At 44.6% G+C, this 18,230-nt stretch overlaps 1 protein-coding gene across 3 annotated transcripts in view; it reads right to left on the reverse strand.

Moving 5' to 3' along the window:
* The window catches only part of Muc4 (mucin 4, cell surface associated), a 52,952-nt gene that overhangs the window by 15,617 nt on the left and 19,105 nt on the right, over nucleotides 1–18,230 (reverse strand). The window contains exons 2-9 of one of the 3 annotated variants that reach the window (XM_015486709.2): nucleotides 11,770–13,545; nucleotides 9,874–10,007; nucleotides 8,463–8,627; nucleotides 7,471–7,626; nucleotides 6,707–6,837; nucleotides 4,832–4,920; nucleotides 419–598; nucleotides 123–248 (exon numbers count right to left, since the gene is read on the reverse strand). In XM_015486709.2, the coding sequence (XP_015342195.2) occupies nucleotides 123–248; nucleotides 419–598; nucleotides 4,832–4,920; nucleotides 6,707–6,837; nucleotides 7,471–7,626; nucleotides 8,463–8,627; nucleotides 9,874–10,007; nucleotides 11,770–13,545 (2,757 nt within the window). Of the gene's footprint in view, nucleotides 1–122; nucleotides 249–418; nucleotides 599–4,831; nucleotides 4,921–6,706; nucleotides 6,838–7,470; nucleotides 7,627–8,462; nucleotides 8,628–9,873; nucleotides 10,008–11,769; nucleotides 13,549–18,230 lie in introns of all 3 variants that reach the window. The other 2 variants (XM_048794621.1, XM_048794622.1) reach the window with 2 other exon arrangements.

An 18,230-nucleotide genomic window follows, 5' to 3' on the forward strand; every position in this document is an offset into this window, starting at 1 on the left:
AGAATTGAAGGCCAAGGGGAAAAGAGCTGGGAAGGAATGGGGACAAGAGGCTTCATATGAGGGTCGGAAAGAGCGGTGGGCACCAGAGCGGGTGGGAGCGAGATCTCCGAGGATGCACATACCAATCTCCCAAGGACTCTGCACATGAAAGCCTTCTTGAAACTCTCCCCAGGGCCCATAGCTGCAGCACACGCCACCACGCCAGGAGGAGAAGCTGCACAAGTGTCTTCCGCGGAAGCCCCACCATCCTGCAACGAGGCCGGGAGTCCTCAGGCCCAGGCTTGGGTGCCTGAAGTGGGGCAGGGATGATAAGGAGATGTCTCTGGGGAAGGGGCTGAGAGTGTATTAGAAAGGGGAGTGACAGTATGAACAGAGGAGATGGTAGGTGGGCTTGTGGGGATCAGGAAGAAGGTGTCACCTATGTTGACCTGCTGGAACCGTAAGTCCCATCGCCCCTGCTGCCAGGAACAAGGGCAAGAGATCTGGTTCCAGTTCCATCTGGGCCACTGAGGCTGGCTCTTTAACCACCAGAGGCACTTGAGACGGTAGTTGGGCCTTTCTTCCCCGTGCAGCCTGTAGACCTGCAGCCCCCGGAGGCCTAGAGAGGCAAGAGAAGAGGGATTAGCCCGGGACCTGGGGCCACAGGCTCTGTTTCAGCGAATGCACCCCCATGTCTCTCACTGCCTCTCTGTGCAGGTCTTCCTGGGATGGAGCCCTTTTCAGATTGGCAGTGATTCCTTCCCTCAAACCCTTTGGACATGAGCTCCAAAGCCCTCAAACTTTGGCTTTCAGGGCAAAACTCTGTGCAAGTGCTGGGCGGGCAGGCCTTGCCTTGATCCAACTCGGAGCCAAACCCTGGTTTTACTCACCCACCTCCCATCCCTTCCTCTAAGCTCTAACACCTTCCAATCCCTCCAGATCAGTTCTGCTTCATGCACACTGCATTGTGGTCAGGGACACCACCCTCCACTCAGTCATGCCAGGAGACACTGTCCTTCATGCCTCACCCTTGCTCTCCACCAGCAAAGACCCTCCAGTGGCCAAAGCAGCCAGGACAGAAGCTGGTGCCCAAAGGCCATCTGGGAGCCACCGAGAAGCTGGCGTGTGAAGCAGAGACTTGCTGCAACACCCTGCAGCCGAGGAGTCTTCCTCTGCATCCAGGGAACAACTGTTTTTTCTTTTTTATTAATACATATTAATTTGTACAAAGCAATGGTTTTCCCTGGGACAGTTCTGTACATTATTCACCCTCCCTTCTGGCCTCTTTCACCTTCCCCACACTCCCTGGTCCTCTTTCCAGTCCCTAAGAGTCCCTCTTCTACCTTCAGGTCATTTTAAATATATTTCTTGATTTGTTTCAGTTTCCACAAATGAGGTACATGTGGAACATGTGATACTTGTATTTTTGTGTCTCGCTAATTCCCCTTAACCTGATGTTTTCTAGTTCCATCCATTTTCATTCTTCTTTATGGCTGTACTCTACTGTGTATATACTATGTTTTCTTTACCTCTTTATCTGTTGACAGGTGCCTAGGCTAATTCCACATCATGGCCATTGTCAATAAATATCCATATTATTTTCCATAGTGGCTATACAACTTACATTCACATCAATAGTGTACAAGGGTTCCTTTTTCTCAACATCTTCCCCAGCATTTGTTTGTTTTGCTAAATGGCTATTCTAACTGGGGTGAAAAAAGAATTTCAGTATAGTTGTGTTTGTTTTGCGGTGTTAGGGATAGAACTCAGGTGTGTGCTGGGCAAATACTCTAACACTAAACTAAACCCAGCCTTCAATGAAGTTTTGACTTGCATTTCCCTGATGGCTAAAGACATTGAGCATTTTTTTTTTCATATTTCTTATTGTCCATTTGTACTTCTTCTTTTGAGAAGTATCTATTCAGATCATTTGCCCATTTTTTGACTGAATTACTTTGTTGTTGTTAAGGTTTTTTTGAGCTTTCTTTATATATTGTGGCTATTAATCCTCTGTCAGACAAATAGTTGGCAAAGATTTTCTCCCATTCTGTAGGCTGATTCTTCACTCTGTTGATTGTTTCCTATGCTGTGCAGAGCTTCTTAATTTGATATAATCCCATTTGTTAATTCTTGTTTTTGTTACCAGACCTATTGGATTCCTAGCCAGAAAATCATTTCCTTTGCCACTATTTTGAAGTGTTTCCCCTGTGTTTTATTATAGTAGTTTCAAAGTTTTAGGTCTTACATTAAGGTCTTTGATCCATTTTGAGTTGATTTTTGTACAAGTTGAGCTAGAGATCTAATTTTAGTCTTCTGCATGTGAACCTCCAATTGTTCCAGGAGCATTTGTTGAAGGGACTGTCTCATCTCCAGGGCATGTCTTTGGCACTTTTGTGGAATCAGTTGACTGAAGAGGTGTGAATTGATTTCTGGGCCCTCATTTCTGTTCCATTGGTGCAAGTGTCTATTTTTGTGTCAATACCATGCTGAATTCATTACCATGGCTTTGTAGTATGTTTTAAAATCAGGTGTTGTGATGCCTCCAGTATAATGCTTTTTGTTTAGGATGGCTTTTGCTATTCTGGGTCTCTTGTGCTGCCGTATAATTTTTTTTTCTGTTTCTGTGAAGAATGTCATTGGTATTTTAATGGAGATTGCATTAAATCTGCATTTTGGGTAGTAGGGTCGTGTGTGTGTGTGTGTGTGTGTGTGTGTGTGTGTGTGTGTCTATAGTGAGTGGGATTACTTTTCTGATTTCTTTCCCAGCAAATTCATTTTATAGGTGTAGAGAAAAGCTACTGGTTTTTATGTATTGGTTTTTCCTCCTGTTACTATACTGAATTTTTTAGTTCTAAAAGTCTTTTGGTGGAGTTTTTGGAATTTTCTATGTATAAAATTATATCATCAGCAAACATTGATAATTTGACTTTCTCCTTTCCAATTTATATGCCCCTCCCTCCCTCTCTTCCTTCCTTCCTTTATCTTGCCTAATTGCTTTGGTTATACTTTCTAGTACTGTAGTAAATAAGAGTGATGAGAGTGGTCACCTCTATTTCACTCCTGATCTTAGGGGAAATGCTCTCAGTTTTTCCCCATTCAATAGGATATTGGCAATGTATTTGCCGTATATAGTCCTTATTATATTGAGGTATGATCTTTATATACCTAATTTATTCAGGGCTTTTATGATAAAGGGATATTGAATTTTATCAAAATCTTTTTCTGTATCTATTGAGATGGTCATAAAACTTTTGTCGGGGCTGGGATTGTGGCTCAGTGGTAGTCTTCTGCATGTAAACCTCCAGTTGTTTAAAAATATTTAAAAAATAAATATTTTTTAAAAACTTTTGTCATTGATTCTGTTTTTGTGCTGTATTACATTTTTTATATTACATTTATTGATTTGTGTATGTTGAACCATCCTTGCATCCTTGGAATTAAATCAACTTGATCACAGAGTATGATCTTTATAATGTACCTTGTATTAAATTTGCAAGTATTTAATTGATGACTTTTGCACCTATGTTCATCATGAATACTGGCCTATAGTTTTCTTTTTTTGTTATTGTGTCCTTACCAGGTTTTGTTAGTAGGAGAATACTGGATTCATAGAATGAATTTGAAAGTGTATTCCCCTTTCCATTTTATAGAATAGTTTCAGAAGCATTGTTTTTCTTTAAAAGTCTGGTAAAATTCAGTAGTGAATCCATCCACTACTGGGTTTTTCTTTGTTAGTAGACTCTCTTTTTTTACTGTTTCAATCTGCTCACTTGTTATTTATATATTCAGGGTTTTTTTTTTTAATGCCCTTTGGCTCAATTGGGTATGTCATATGTGTCTAGAAATTTGTCCATTTCTTCTAGATTTTCCAATTTATCCACATATAGTTTTTTTCCAAAAAAAAAGGATCCTTTGGATTTCAGTGGTGTCTTGTAATGTCTCCTTTGTCACCTCTAGTTTTATTTATTTGTGTCTTCTTTCTCTTTCTTATGGTAGCTAAATGTTCGTCAATTTTATTTCTTTTCAAAGAGCCAACTTGTTTCATTGATCCTTTGTATTATTCTTTTAGTCTCTATTTCATTTATTTTCACTTGATCTTGACTTCTTTCATTCTACTGATCTTTGGTTTGCTTTGCTCTTGGTTTTGTGAAACCTTGAGATGAACTGGTAGGTTATTCATTTGAATAACTACTTACATGGCTGACCTTCAATGCTAAAACACCCTTTACTCTATCACATTCTGGAAACTATAATTTCTTTCTCTTTGGGGCCTCTGCACATTGCATTGAGTCATGGAGGAAGCAACATGGTTTGCCTCCGGATACTGAAGTCTTTTTACCAGAGTGAAAGCTATTTGATAGCAAACATAGTTGACCTTTTAACTTTTATTCAGCACACGGAGGTGCTAAATAAATGTTGACTGAACTTCAGATCTCTGGAACTCCTTTTGGTAGATTCTCTTAAGGGATCTTATCTGGGCTTTCATTTCAGCTCTGAGACAGGACATTTGGAGTATGGTTCTAACTGTCCACTTATATCCCCACCTCCCATTTTCCTTACTTCTAGGATCTGGGCCCCCACTGACAGACCTCCTGGATTTGGCATATCTGATTTGGCTCATGTGAGACAGAGCTCCATAGACCACACAGTATCTAAGGGTATGGAAGGCACTAGTTGCTCCTTGGGCTCTCCCAGATCCAGAGTGTACTTGTAGGCTGTCAGACTATGCAGGGAAAGGCTTTCAGGATGATGGAGAAGTTAGGGACCCACTTTATAAGACTGCCATGACATCCAGAGTGAAGGACAAGAGAAGATTGAGTCCACCTAAAGTATGATAAGGTGGTGTTTTTACCTAATTTGGAATTCAAGAATCGGTCCGGACGATACTTCTCCCACAATGGCCGGGACATCAGTGGGCTGTTTTCAAAATACCCATCTCCACTGCAGGCAAAAGAAAGACTCTTAGTCCTCTGTCACTCATAGGTTCTTCCCTGTCCTTTGAAAGACATGAATTCAGTTAGTCTGCCAGCACTCAGTTCAGTTGGTCAGCAGTCAGCAGCTGGTAGCCTATTACTCAGTTGGTCAGTTGGGCAGCCAACTTAAATCCCTGAGTTCCAGTACTAAGGAGAAGGGAGGAGATGATAGGTAAGGTTGGAAAGGTTCTGTTTATTCCACATCTGATTTCTGACTGCAAGAAACCAGTAGGTCCACTTGGTCATGAGGTAGAAATGTGAAAATAACAAGAGTTCAGGCTTCCTTATCATTTGTTTCCCCTAAACTAGGGATGGAGAGTGACAGACGCCAGGGGCCAACATATTGCATTGGTTCAGAGCTGGACTCTGAGTCAGACAATCCTGGAGTCAACTGATGATCCCAACTCTTCCTAGCTTAATGACCATGGATAAAAGGGATCACAGTAATATCTACCTCACAGCATTGTGAGTATTCAATGCAGTAACATCTGCACATGGCCTCAGAACTGAGTGAGGACCCTATACGATGGCACCACCACCTCCAGCACTGACATCACATCCTCAGTGTAGGTCCAGACGGGAGGAAAGCCAGGAGCCTCACTACCCCCGTAGCCTGTAGCCTCACTCTGGGCGTATGACACAGAGCAGTGACTCCTGATCTTTGCTCTTCTGTGACACAGGCAAATGACACACGCATGACATTTAGATGTTTTCAGGGTGGTGTGAGATTCCTTGCCAGGTGGGTAATTCCACTCCTTTCTCCTTTACAGCACATCAAGAATCAAGTGAAGCTGAGCACTGTGGCACATGCCTCTAATCTCAGCAGCCTGGGAGGCTGAGGCAGAAGGATAGTGAGTTCAAAGCCTGCCTCAGCAACTTAGTGAGGCCCTAAGTAATTTAGCAAGACCCTGTCTCTAAATAAAATAGAGAAAAGGCTGGGGATGTGTCTCAGTGGTTTAGTGCCCCCTGGGTTCAATCAGCAATACCAAAAAAAAAAAAATCAGAGAAAGAAAAACAATCAAGTGAAATAAATGCAATTATAGGGCAACCTGAATACACTGTAATGTAAGAGAAAACCATATGCAGCAATGGCCAGTAATAAATGGCATGTAACCTTCACTACTGAGTATGCCACACACCAGCATATGGTTGGGATCCATTATGTCAGAGGCTGGGTCACGTCCACACACAGGTACCCACATTGCACCCATCCATAGACCCCTCCCTTCCCTCCTCTACGTCCGGTGCCATCTAAGCTGCCAGGTGCCCCTAGGTAGGTAGATAATTCTCAGGAAGCCAAGAAAGCAGATTCCAGCCCCAGATGTTTCAGTTCAAATCAGACTTTGAGATAATTGCTTATCTGTTTGTATCTCAGTTTCCTTATCTGCAGAATGAGCATAACAAATAGTTCTACCTCATGGATGGTTGTGATAATCACTAAAATAATGTCTACGAAGTTTTTAACATAGTAAGGTTTTAACATGGCTGTTATTATGGTATCTGAGAAGTGAAGAGAAATCAAACATGTCAATGGAAACTAGGGAATGCAAAGTTAAAAAATAGTGCAATGCCCAGGGACTAGGGTAGGAAAGATGGCAGGACGAATTGGGGCATTTTTCATCGGAAACAGCAATGAAGGAGGCACTGTGGGAAGTGAAGTGAGTGTGAATCACACGCATCAGTAAGGAGGAGCCATGCCTTGTGCAGGGGTGGAGTGTGCTGCTCAGTACAGAAGCCTTGCCTCCATGTCTTACCTGGAGAAGCCCATGAGGACCCCATTGCCCCAGCGCTGGGTTAGGTCCCACCGCATTCCATTACTCTGGTAGAGAAACAGGGCATAGGATCTGCTCCCATCTGTGGAGAGGATGGCTTGGTAGGTGTTGGTCTGGAGGTTGGTAGGAGACAAAAATAAGGATGCCTATGAGAGACATTGGGTCTAGTAGTAGTTCTCATGTGACCCCTTGAGTTCTCTCAAGAAGGTTGTAATAAAAAGAGTGAATCTGGCTCCACGCATGCTCTCTAGTCCTGGTTTGAGATGTAATTATTTGCTGGATCCTACATATGCTCCTGCATTGCTATCCTTGCCATGAGGTGATGCAGCCAACAGGGGCCCTCAATGAACCTGCACTACAGTTTGGACTTTCATCCTCCAGAACTGCAGGTTAAATAAACCTCTTTTCTTCATAAGTATCCTGTTTCAGGTATTTTATCATGGTAATACAAAACTGACTAATATATAAATCATATGAAATTGCCAATGGTCAGACATATTTGATCAAAAAAATGCCATTTCCTGTTTCTGATTTCCAGGCTATTGTGAAGTCGTATAAGAAAGGGCTGAGGCAGGCCTGGCACACGGTGTGTGCTCAGCAATTAGTTCTGGCAAGAATTGCTATAATCAACAAGCTTTCCTACTTTCCTTGAGTCAGAGAGGGTTCTAGAAGAGTAGCCCCTCCCTGGGATTCTAGGATGGCTGACCCCCACATGTCTCACAGGGAGCCATTTTTGGTTCACTCACTCCAAAGGTCCACTGGGCAGGATAGGCAGGGGCATCGACCCATGTGACCTTGAGGGTCCACTTGGCTTTATAGCTCCAGGTGTTTGTGAACTTTTCAATCCAAGTCTCCACCTGCCGAACTGTCGGGTTGTATTCATCATAGAGTGTCTCATATTCCTAGAAAAGGAAGGCAGGTAAGAACAAGAAAATGAGGGTTCCATTCAAGACCCCTGAGGGACCCCAACTTTCTGCTTAAGAATCATACTCATTTTAATGCTCCCATACTGCCCCTGCTTTCCTGTTCTAGGCCTGTGTTTTTACAATGAGTTTTTTAGACCTTAATATCAATTTAAATTTGGACTGCAGGAAAACATGGAATGGGATGGAGGAGTCCCCACCCAAAAATCTAAGTCCTTTGGACTTGAACTCATGCATCTCTTACCTCAAACCAGCTCAGATGGAATAACCATGTGTGCCCATTTTTACCTCCCCATGTCTGACTGGAAGCTCCTTGAGGACAGGCATGGTCTCTCCATCTTTGGAGCCTCTGCAGTGCATTATGGCAAGGGCACAAAACACATTTGCTGCAGTAGCCTTCATCATATGCTCCCACTGTCTGGAATTATTAACCCAATCTAGGAACACAGGAGAGGCCCTGTTTGACTCAGACTTGTTAGAATAGACTCTCTGCAGCTCTGTATTTTGTTTGTTTGATTTTTGAGACACTGGGGATTAAACCCAGGGCCTCAAACATACTAGCCAAGCACTCTACCACTGACCTACATGCCCACCTAGAGCTCTATTTTAAAATCAGTTGCTGACCTGCCAATCCCTATTCCTGTTGCCTGCAAGACTTCACATGGTTAGATTAGGTATTTTTGAGTCTGTTTAATATTCCTTATTGGCTTAGCCTCCCTATCCCATATTAAGTCTCAATCCCTATCCACGTGAGCCCAGGCAATGACAGAAGTGACACTTCCAGGATCCTGATTCTCAGGCTTTGAAAAACCCACCTGGTAAAATATGGTTCCCCTGCCGCCGGAAAAGTCAGCATCATCCCAGAATGGAGCCACCATGGCCACAGGTTCCCTTCCTGTGAAGCCTCCTAGAGGTGGATTGGGGTAGGAGAACTTCTGGTAATCTGACTTGGGGAAAATGATCTGGCCATTGTCTGTGAACTGAGAACCGAAGTTTTTGGTCAGCATTCAGGGAGAAAGTGAGGAGCCAACCTAGCTTCGGGCCAGCTCCTCAGAAGCATGGCCCCCAACGGCCTCTCTGGGCAGATCAGACATGTCAACCACCCCTGGAAGCTCACCTCTCCACTTTCTGTCTTCTGGGAGAGCTCTTTACATAATAACCTCACAAATACTCGCCAACCTCAGGACAGTCTTCATATCTGAGGGTGATAGGCTGTGTCCTGTCTCGGTGTAGACCCCAGGCTTTTGCCCAGCTCCATCCTGAAGCCTGTGAACCCTCAGATGAGGCCAAAGAAATTGACACCCTCGCTTTCACCTTTGTTTCTTCCTCATCTTGTATCCTAAGGGCCCTCCCTGAGGGCGACAGGGGCCAATTCTGTGTACAAAATCTTCCTTGGGAGACATGGGCCAGAGAGAACCAGGAAGTAATTATAGAAGAGGGAAGTGGCCCCTAAACTGCTCAAGTTTGCCAAGTACAGCTTCCTACTCATAAAAAAGTCCCATGAAAACAGGGATGAGCTGACTGGGCCCTCTTCTCTTTTTACTGGGGTAAGGACATTTGGTCCACATGGGGAGTGTAAGGATTCTGGCTGTGGAAATGTACAAGGCAGCGTTCCTCTGGTGAGCAAACTCTTGGAGGGTAACAGGCGCCCTGTTATCCACACTTGGAATATTCTACAGTTTCTCCCTGGAACTAGTAAGATGACTGATACATGCCCAATGCCCAGCTGCTATGGTAATGTCCTTCACAAGGAGGCTCTGTGTTAGAGTCTTATCAGCCTCGACCTTAATCTCAGACACTCAGCTTCTGGGAATAAAGGAACTTTCTTAGACAACACCAATGTGTCACTGGGCCTAAACCTGCCCACAAAACTGTAACTTTATACAATGAGCAACAAGTACTAATGATGTCAATGACCTAATGTAACCTATGGATATAAATAAAGCTGGCAGCTCAGAGAAGCAGCCCTTTTGACTTTGCCCCTGCACCTTGCTTGCTTCTGTCTCTTTTTGTTCTTCTTTACAGGGGAGGGAGGTTTGCCTCACTCCTGTTTTCCTCAGCTAGAGCTCTGACATTAAAGAAGGCTGTAAATGTCAAAATGATGCCTAGAAAAGATGGCTTCCATCCTCCCTTCCTTTTGGTCACAGGGTCATCTCCAACGCTGAACAGAGAAGCAGGGCCCAGAAAGTACAGGTCTTGCCTCTTGGGCTGTAGTCAGAGACTCACGTAGAGAGAATCCCGCAGAGAGAAGCCAAGTGGGAAGCCAATCTGGAGCTTGAAGAGCTGCGAGGTGAAGTCCACAGTCCTGATAGACAACTGCAGGTCTCCAGAGCTGGACCCATAAGGGAAGAGGGGAACACCTGGCCAGGACAGAGAAGAGTACAAGTCCTTGTGGACCTTGACCTCCTTTCAGGCTCAAAGTGATCCCTAGGGAGCTTTCCCCAAGCTGTTCCTCACCCTTGTCCTCTGTTCCTCAAGGTGTTCCAGCAGGTCCTGACTGGGAGCCATCAAGGACTCTTCTCTCCACGTATTTAACACATCTCCTCATTTACTCTTACTGTTATGGTTTGGATATGAGGGGTCCCCCAGAAGCTTATGTGTGAGACAATGCAAGAAGGCTAAGCGGAGAAAAGATTGGGTTGTGAGACCTTAACCCAGTCAGTGACTTAATGCCCTGATGGGATTAGCTGAGTGGTAGCTGAAGGCGGGAAGGGTGTGGCCACAGGACGTGGCTCACTGGGTTGTGCTTTGGGGTCTATATTTGTATTTGGCAATTGGAGTTTCTCTCACTCTCCTTTCTGATCATCATGTGAGCTGCTTCCCTATGCCACACAAGAAGAGGCACCTTCTTCTTCCATGATGTTCAGTCTCATCTTGAACCCAGAGGAAAGCCAGCTGTCTATGGACTGAGACCTCTGAAACTGTCAAGTTTCAAATAAACTTTTCCTCCCCTAAAATAGCTCTGGTCAGATCTTTTAGTCACAGCAGCGAAAAGGCTTACTAAAACACCATCCCCCAGTCTGGAGAAAAACCAGTCCTGCTGTCAGAACACGGACAAACCATTCTACAGCTGTTTTAGGAGTCCTAATTCTTTTAAGAATTAAAATATTAAACTCTGATGCAGTAAAGATTAGTAATTGAAAGGACTTTTCATAGAATGGGACTTGTTTCCTAAGATAGTATTTCTCCAAATAAACTTGAAGATTTCCTAGAATTTGTTCTAGGACCTAAAGATCCCTGGACTCCAGTTTGAGAGACCTTGTCCTAAATGTTTTTCAAATGGATCTTGCTTCCATATTGAGAGCTGCTGACTCCTTGGCGCCCTCTCTTGATCTAGCTTGGGTACTGCAGTGGCCTGACCACCTCCCTTGGCCTCTTCACTAACCCCTCCTGCGAGTGTGTCCACAGCAGCCGCCACAGTGCCATTCATACAAGGCAAGTCTGTGTCCTCCTGGTTTCCCTTACCTACGGGATTCTTGCACACACCAGCTTTCTCATATTCTTCACCTTACTTCTGGCAACCCCAAATGCTTTGAGGATCTCCTCTCCAGGTGACACTGGGATGCTTTTTTTCACTTCCATGCATTTGTTCCATTGCTCAGATCCTTCTCCCTGCCTGGAGTGTCCAGCTTGCACTTCTATTCACTCTTGCCTGAAAGCCTCTTGTCCATCTCGAACCCATTCCCACAAACTTTGGGGGCTTTCCATTTTGTGCTCCTAGTTTCCTGGGCTGGCATCTGTAAGAGAGTTGATCTGTCCCCTAATGAATGGCACATGATCATTGCCCTATCTCCAGCTCCTGGCCCAGTGCCATGCACAAAGCTACCTGTAGAACCCAATTCTACTTCTAAATGTCTCCTGTAAGGATCGTTCTGACTAAGAGAGTAGAAAATGAGCAAGCTATGGTGAGACTGATCACTGAGTTAGACCACCCCTCTAAGGGAATATGCAGACAGACTGTATTTCTATGGCTCATTTGGGGCAGTGAGGTACCCAGAGAACTGGTTCCCTCAACTACACACCAAGGCTTCATTGGCAAATTCAGTCCAGCTACCACCACTGCACCCTTCATATCTAGTTCAGTTGAAGGGGGAGAGCTACCACCTCCACAGCATCACTCACCTTGCCCAACCAGGACAGGGCGTGGGGAAGTTGTTGGGCGGGAACTTGTGGATGTGGAGAGAGCAGAGGTTGTAAGAGTCAGAGAGGTTTTAGAAGGTGGAGGTATTGCTGTGCTGGTAGCTGCCCCCTGAGGGGATGTCGCTGCAGAAAGGGTCACTGGCAGAGTGTTTCCACTCAGGGAGGTTAATAGGGTTGATGTGGTCCCCTCTGGGAAGGGGCTGGGTGGAGGAGAAGCAGGAGTTTCCTGGGTGGAGGAGCTGGGTATTGGAACAGTCAATGGTTCTGGTCCTGTTATCCCGGAAACCCCTGAGGAGGCTGTTGGAAGACTTGCAGTTCCAGGCTGTGATGTGGTCCCTGTGTTTTCTGCAGTGGAGTCTGTGGATGCTATCGTGGTGGACACCTCTGTTGTCACTGTGGGTGTGTTGCTGACACTGGAAGAGGACAAGCTGGTGGACACACCAGGAGGGGATGTCTCTGCAGAAAGAGTCACCGGCAGAGTGTTTCCAGTCAGGGAGGTTGATAGGGTTGATGTGGTCCCCTCTGGGGAGGGGCTGGGTGGAGGAGAAGCAGATGTTTCCTGGGTGGAGGAGCTGGGAGTAGGAACAGTTGATGGTTCTGGTCCTGTTGTCCCAGAAACCCCAGAAGTGGCTGTTACATGACTTGAAGTTCCACTCTGTGATGTGGCTCCTGTGTTTTCTGCAGTGGAGTCTGTGGATGCTGTCATGGTGGACACCTCTGTTGTCACTGTGGGTGTGTTGCTGACACTGGAAGAGGACAAGCTGGTGGACTCACCAGGAGGGGATGTCTCTGCAGAAAGAGTCACCGGCAGAGTGTTTCCAGTCAGGGAGGTTGATAGGGTTGATGTGGTCCCCTCTGGGGAGGGGCTGGGTGGAGGAGAAGCAGAAGTTTCCTGGGTGGAGGAGCTGGGTATTGGAACAGTTGATGGTTCTGGTCCTGTTGTCCCGGAAACCCCTGAGGTGGCTGTTGGAAGACTTGCAGTTCCAGGCTGTGATGTGGTCCCTGTGTTTTCTGCAGTGGAGTCTGTGGAGGCTGTCGTGGTGGGCACCTCTGTTGTCACTGTGGGTGTGTTGCTGACACTGGAAGAGGACAAGCTGGTGGACTCACCAGGAAGCGATATCTCTGCAGAAAGGGTCACTGGCAGAGTGTTTCCACTCAGGGAGGTTGATAGGGTTGATGTGGTCTCCTCTGGGGAGGGGCTGGGTGGAGGAGAAGCAAAAGTTTCCTGGGTGGAGGAGCTGGGTATTGGAACAGTTGATGGTTCTGGTCCTGTTGTCCCAGAAACCCCTGAGGTGGCTGTTGGAAGACTTGCAGTTCCAGGCTGTGATGTGGTCCCTGTGTTTTCTGCAGTGGAGTCTGTGGATGCTGTCGTGGTGGGCACCTCTGTTGTCACTGTGGGTGTGTTGCTGACACTGGAAGAGGACAAGCTGGTGGACTCACCAGGAGGGGATGTCTCTGCCGAAATGGTCACTGGCAGAGTATTTCCACTCAGGGAGGTTGATAGGGTTGATGTGGTCCCCTCTGGGGAGGGGCTGGGTGGAGGAGAAGCAGAAGTTTCCTGGGTGGAGGAGCTGGGTGTTGGAACAGTTGATGGTTCTGGTCCTGTTGTCCCAGAAACCCCTGAGGTGGCTGTTGGAAGACTTGCAGTTCCAGGCTGTGATGTGGTCCCTGTGTTTCTTGCTCTAGAGTCTGTGGAGGCTGTCTTGGTGGACACTTCTGTTGTCCTTGTGGGCCATGTATGATATGAAGTCGATCCTATTGCTGAAAGAGTTTAATGAAGGGAGTGACTGATGTGTCATATAAGTTACAAGGACTTTTTTAGGCTGGAGTGAGAGTTTAGCTCACTGAAATCAAAATTTTTGACCCAATTTTTTCATTCCATTTTAATTTCCTCTGGAATATTTACCATAAGGCTCTAGTCTTTAACCAGTGCTAGGGATTCTACCACAGAGGCCCATCCCTACCTTTAAAGCAAACACAACAAAGGACGTGCAGCCACCTTTTCCCTTTGTAGTAGGCAAATATGCTAATGCAGTGGTTATCCCATAGGCATAATTGATCAAGTGCATCTCTTACCTTCCCCATGTGAAGTTTTAAAGCTCAGGTCCCCGTGCTTTAGTCAAATATTCTTTAGTTAAAATACACACACAGATCATGCAGTTAAAATAATTAAAGTTTCCCTATGTCCTATACACTGCCATGGTGATGAGTGGTAGTCTTCTTCTCTTTCATGACCCCTTCTTCTTCTTAATCTAGTACTGACTCCTATCAGTTTTCCTGTTCTACTTATCTTCTAATTTGTTGGGCTAAATACTACCCAGTGCCTAGGAACCCTTGCAGCGAGATAAGAAGGTCTCTAAAGAATGTGGTAAGAAGGGAAATGGAGAGGGGAGCTGGCCACCCTCCTTATTTTCAGTCCTTGTGAGAGGATCTAAATAGAATGATCTTGGTTCTAAAGTAAAGGAATATACTCATAAAACGCCCAGTGGGAATGCACCTCATCCTGTATAATCCCCTGCTTGTAGGCATGGACAGCCCTCCATGGTGTCCCCTCCTGCTGCCAAGAAGTGAGGGAGTGACACAATGCCCAAAAACCTCTCTGTGGAGTCCAAGTTCTTCCTTTGGGATCAATAAACAGTACACTGATGATGAGGGCCACAACCAAGTTAAGATGGCGCCTGGCAGTATGCTAGGAGGAGTGGTTTCTGAGCCAAGGCCAGCGAGCCATTAAGATGATGAGGATTCCTTAATGACTGACTGCTGTGCCTAGATGTTGTCAATCAAGTTAAGCTGTGTGTAATTAGTTTGGTATATGTACCTCTGCAGTCAGGCAGAGAAGTGGCTCCTGCTACCTTGGGTGCCCACTACTTTGAGTCCTCAGTTCCTGCTGAGTTCACGCGCAATAAAGTAGTTCCTGATTCAACCTTCAAGTTGCTTGTCACCTCTCGGCTATTAAACCCAGCCGGACTACGGCATATGGTGGCCCGTACGGGGGACGTCTGAGGGTAAGTGATAAGGTAAACTGCTCGCCCCTGAGGGCAGTGAGAGAGGATGGGTAACCATTTAAAGATTCTTCTTTCCCTTTGTTTCGCTTTTGTGTTAAATTGCCTGGAGATGGGTGGGACGGAAGAAAAGCCGCTCACATCTGAGGAAAAACTATTCATGTCTAAGGAACAGATAGGGAAAGAGGATGGATAGACATTTCAGGAGGATAGAAAGGTTGATATAATGAATTTTTGTTCCATTTTTGCTTCATTTTGTCTCGGTTTTATTTTGCATTATCTTAGTGAGGGGTATCTTTTTCATGAAAAAATGGAATTAAAAATTATTAAGAACCAAACCGAAAGGGCATTAAGTAAATTACTAGAGGAAGGAGGCATCTCAGTAAAATCAAGAACAGTCAGGGCATACATTAAGACGATACAAAGGTGTAGCCCCTGGTTCATTAAAGAGAGGTTGTTAAATATATCACAATGGAACCATCATGGTGAAGATTTAAAAAGGATAGAAAAGGAAAGCCCAGGAACTCTGCCAGTTGGCACATTACCATTATGGACGTTGGTACAATCCTGTTTGCTTAGTCTAGGAGAAGACATCTTAGTTAGTCAGACAAGGGGAAAAAGCTTGGAGGAGAAAGGGCTATTGGGGAGAAGTTACAACAGGAGATTGCTATTAACCCCTTTCTATCACCAGAGGGCACAAGTATTCAACCAACAGCTCCACCTATGGAGACAACATATGCTGGGTGGCCCCCAACCCCCATAGTTGATAGATGGGATCCTGAGACAGGACCTCAAAGATTAGCATGCCCTGTATTTGAGGAGGCAGGAGGGCAGCAAATTCACCATTCTTTAGATTTCAAAACAGTGAAGCAGCTGAAAGAGGCTGTAACAACCTATGGTCCTCAAGCACCCTTCACTGTAAGTATGGTCGAATCCATTACCAACTTGAACATGACGCCAGCAGATTGGGCCAGTACGTGTAGAGCTGTGCTAAATGGAGGACAATTTTTGCTGTGGAATGTTGCCAATCAAGAATTTTGTATGGAAACAGCTAGGCGAAATGCAGCAGCCAGTTATCCTCAGAGAAATATAGAGATGTTGCTAGGAGAGGGACCTTATGAGGGCCAGCAGCAACAAATTCAATACGATCCTGCCATTTATTTACAAATCGCTTCAGCTGCAGTTAAGGCATGGAAAACTTTACAAGGGCATGGAGATTTGCAAGGACAATTATCCAAAGTAATACAAGGTACTAATGAACCTTATGCGGAATTTGTAGATAGGCTTTTACAAACAGCTACCAGAGTTTTGGGGGGATGCAGAACAAGCAATGCTATTAATTAAACAGTTAGCCTATGAACAAGCCAATAGATGGTGTAGGGAGGCCATTAGACCATGGAGAAATACAGATTTAAACACATATATAAAACTATGTAGAGACATTAATGAATAGGGGCAAGTCTTGGCAGCTGCAGTACAACAGGCATTAGGTGCCAGGCCAAAAACATGCTACAATTGTGGACAAATAGAACATTTTAAAAGGAGTTGCCCATAGGAGGAGGGTTTAACAGAACTGGGTATCAAAGGGGTAGAATACCGGGTATTTGCCCATGATGCCACAGAGGAAGACATTGGGCTAATGAATGCCATTCTCAATCCACTGTAGAGGGTACTCCATTATCAAAAAATGGACAAGGACCAGGTATTTACCCATGATATCGTGGGGGAAAAAATTAGAATCCATTGCCAAAAAACGGACAGGGGGGCCTAATGCTCCAGGGCCCATGACCACAAATATATGGGGCATTGGAGGAACCCAGCAAAACCATCAAGCTAGTGCCCAGGACTGATTATCCATCAGATCCCTCATTAGACAAACCAGAGGGAGCACAGGGTTGGACATCTGTGCCTCTGCCAGAGCAGTACTAACTCCAGAGATGGGAGTTCAAATCATTCTCACAGGGGTAAAAGGACCTCTTCCCAAAGGAAGAGTAGGCTTATTATTAGGACGCAGTTCTTCTACTATAAAAGGACTTATGATATGTACCGGGGTAATTGATCCCGATTTTGAAGGGGAAATAAAAGTTATAGCCAGTTCTCCAAGGGGTATATCAGTAATTTCCCCAAGAGACAGAATCACACAGTTATTAATAATACCCAGCCTACATGATAAATTTTCCAGTTGTACTGAAGAAAGAGGTTCCAGGGGATTAGGCTCCACAGGTGTAGATTGGGCAATTCTTTCTTTAAATTTAGATTCTCGGCCCATGCTAAAATTAAATATTCAAGGGCATGAATTTAATGGTCTACTGGATACAGGTGCAGACCTTAGCATTATCTCTTGTCAAGAATGGCCAAAACATTGGCCTTTGCAGCAAGCCACTCAAACACTTTGAGGACTAGGAGTGGCGACTAATCCCCATAGAAGATTGGAAGGATCCTGAAGGATGTGAAGGAACTATACAGCCATATGTATTGGATCATCTTCCTATAAATTTATGGGGACGAGATGTTCTAGATCAATTAGGTCTAACATTAACAAATAACATCAATTCAAATACACCCACTATTATGGCTAGACAAGGCTATAGGAAAGAAAAAGGATTAGGAGAACAAGGAAAAGGTATAGTGGCACCAATACAAATAGATCAAAAAAACAGATGGACATGGATTGGGTTTTCAGGAGGGGTCACTGAGACAATAAAAATTACTTGGAAATCAGAAAGGCCAGTAGGGGTTCCTCAGTGGCCCCTGACTAAAGAAAAGATACAAGCAGCCCGTGACCTGGTCAAACAACAATTAGCGGAGGGACATATACAACCCTCTGTATCTCCCCATAATACTTCCATTTTTGTCATCAAAAAGAAATCTGGTAAATGGAGATTATTGCAAGATTTAAGAGCTATTAATAACGAGATGGTTATCATGGGACCTGCTCAATCGGGGATTCCTCAATTGTCAGCTTTGTCAAAAACCTGGTATGTTTTAGTTATAGATATTAAAGATTGTTTTTTTCCATCCCAATTCATCCTGAGGATAGTCCACATTTTGCATTTACTATCCCTGTACTGAATCATGAAGGTCCTGATCAGAGATATGAATGGAAAGTACTCCCTCAAGGGATGGCTAACAGCCCAACTATGTGTCAAATTTATGTTAACAAAGCAATCCAGCTACTTAGAAATCAAAATCCTGAACTACAAATATTTCACTATATGGACGATGTATTATTAGCACACAAAGATAAAAACACATTGTTAGAATGTTATGCCACACTTACAAACTTATTAAAAAATTATAATCTAGAGATAACAATAGATAAAGTACAATTGAATTTTCTGATTAATTATTTAGGAGTTCTATTATCTTCAACCATTGTCCGTCCACCAAAAATTCAAATACAAGTAGATCAACTTAAAATACTTAACAACTTTCAAAAGT

This window comes from Marmota marmota, unplaced genomic scaffold (assembly GCF_001458135.2).
Source record: "Marmota marmota marmota unplaced genomic scaffold, marMar, whole genome shotgun sequence".
In the NCBI taxonomy this organism is placed as follows: Eukaryota; Metazoa; Chordata; class Mammalia; order Rodentia; family Sciuridae; genus Marmota; species Marmota marmota.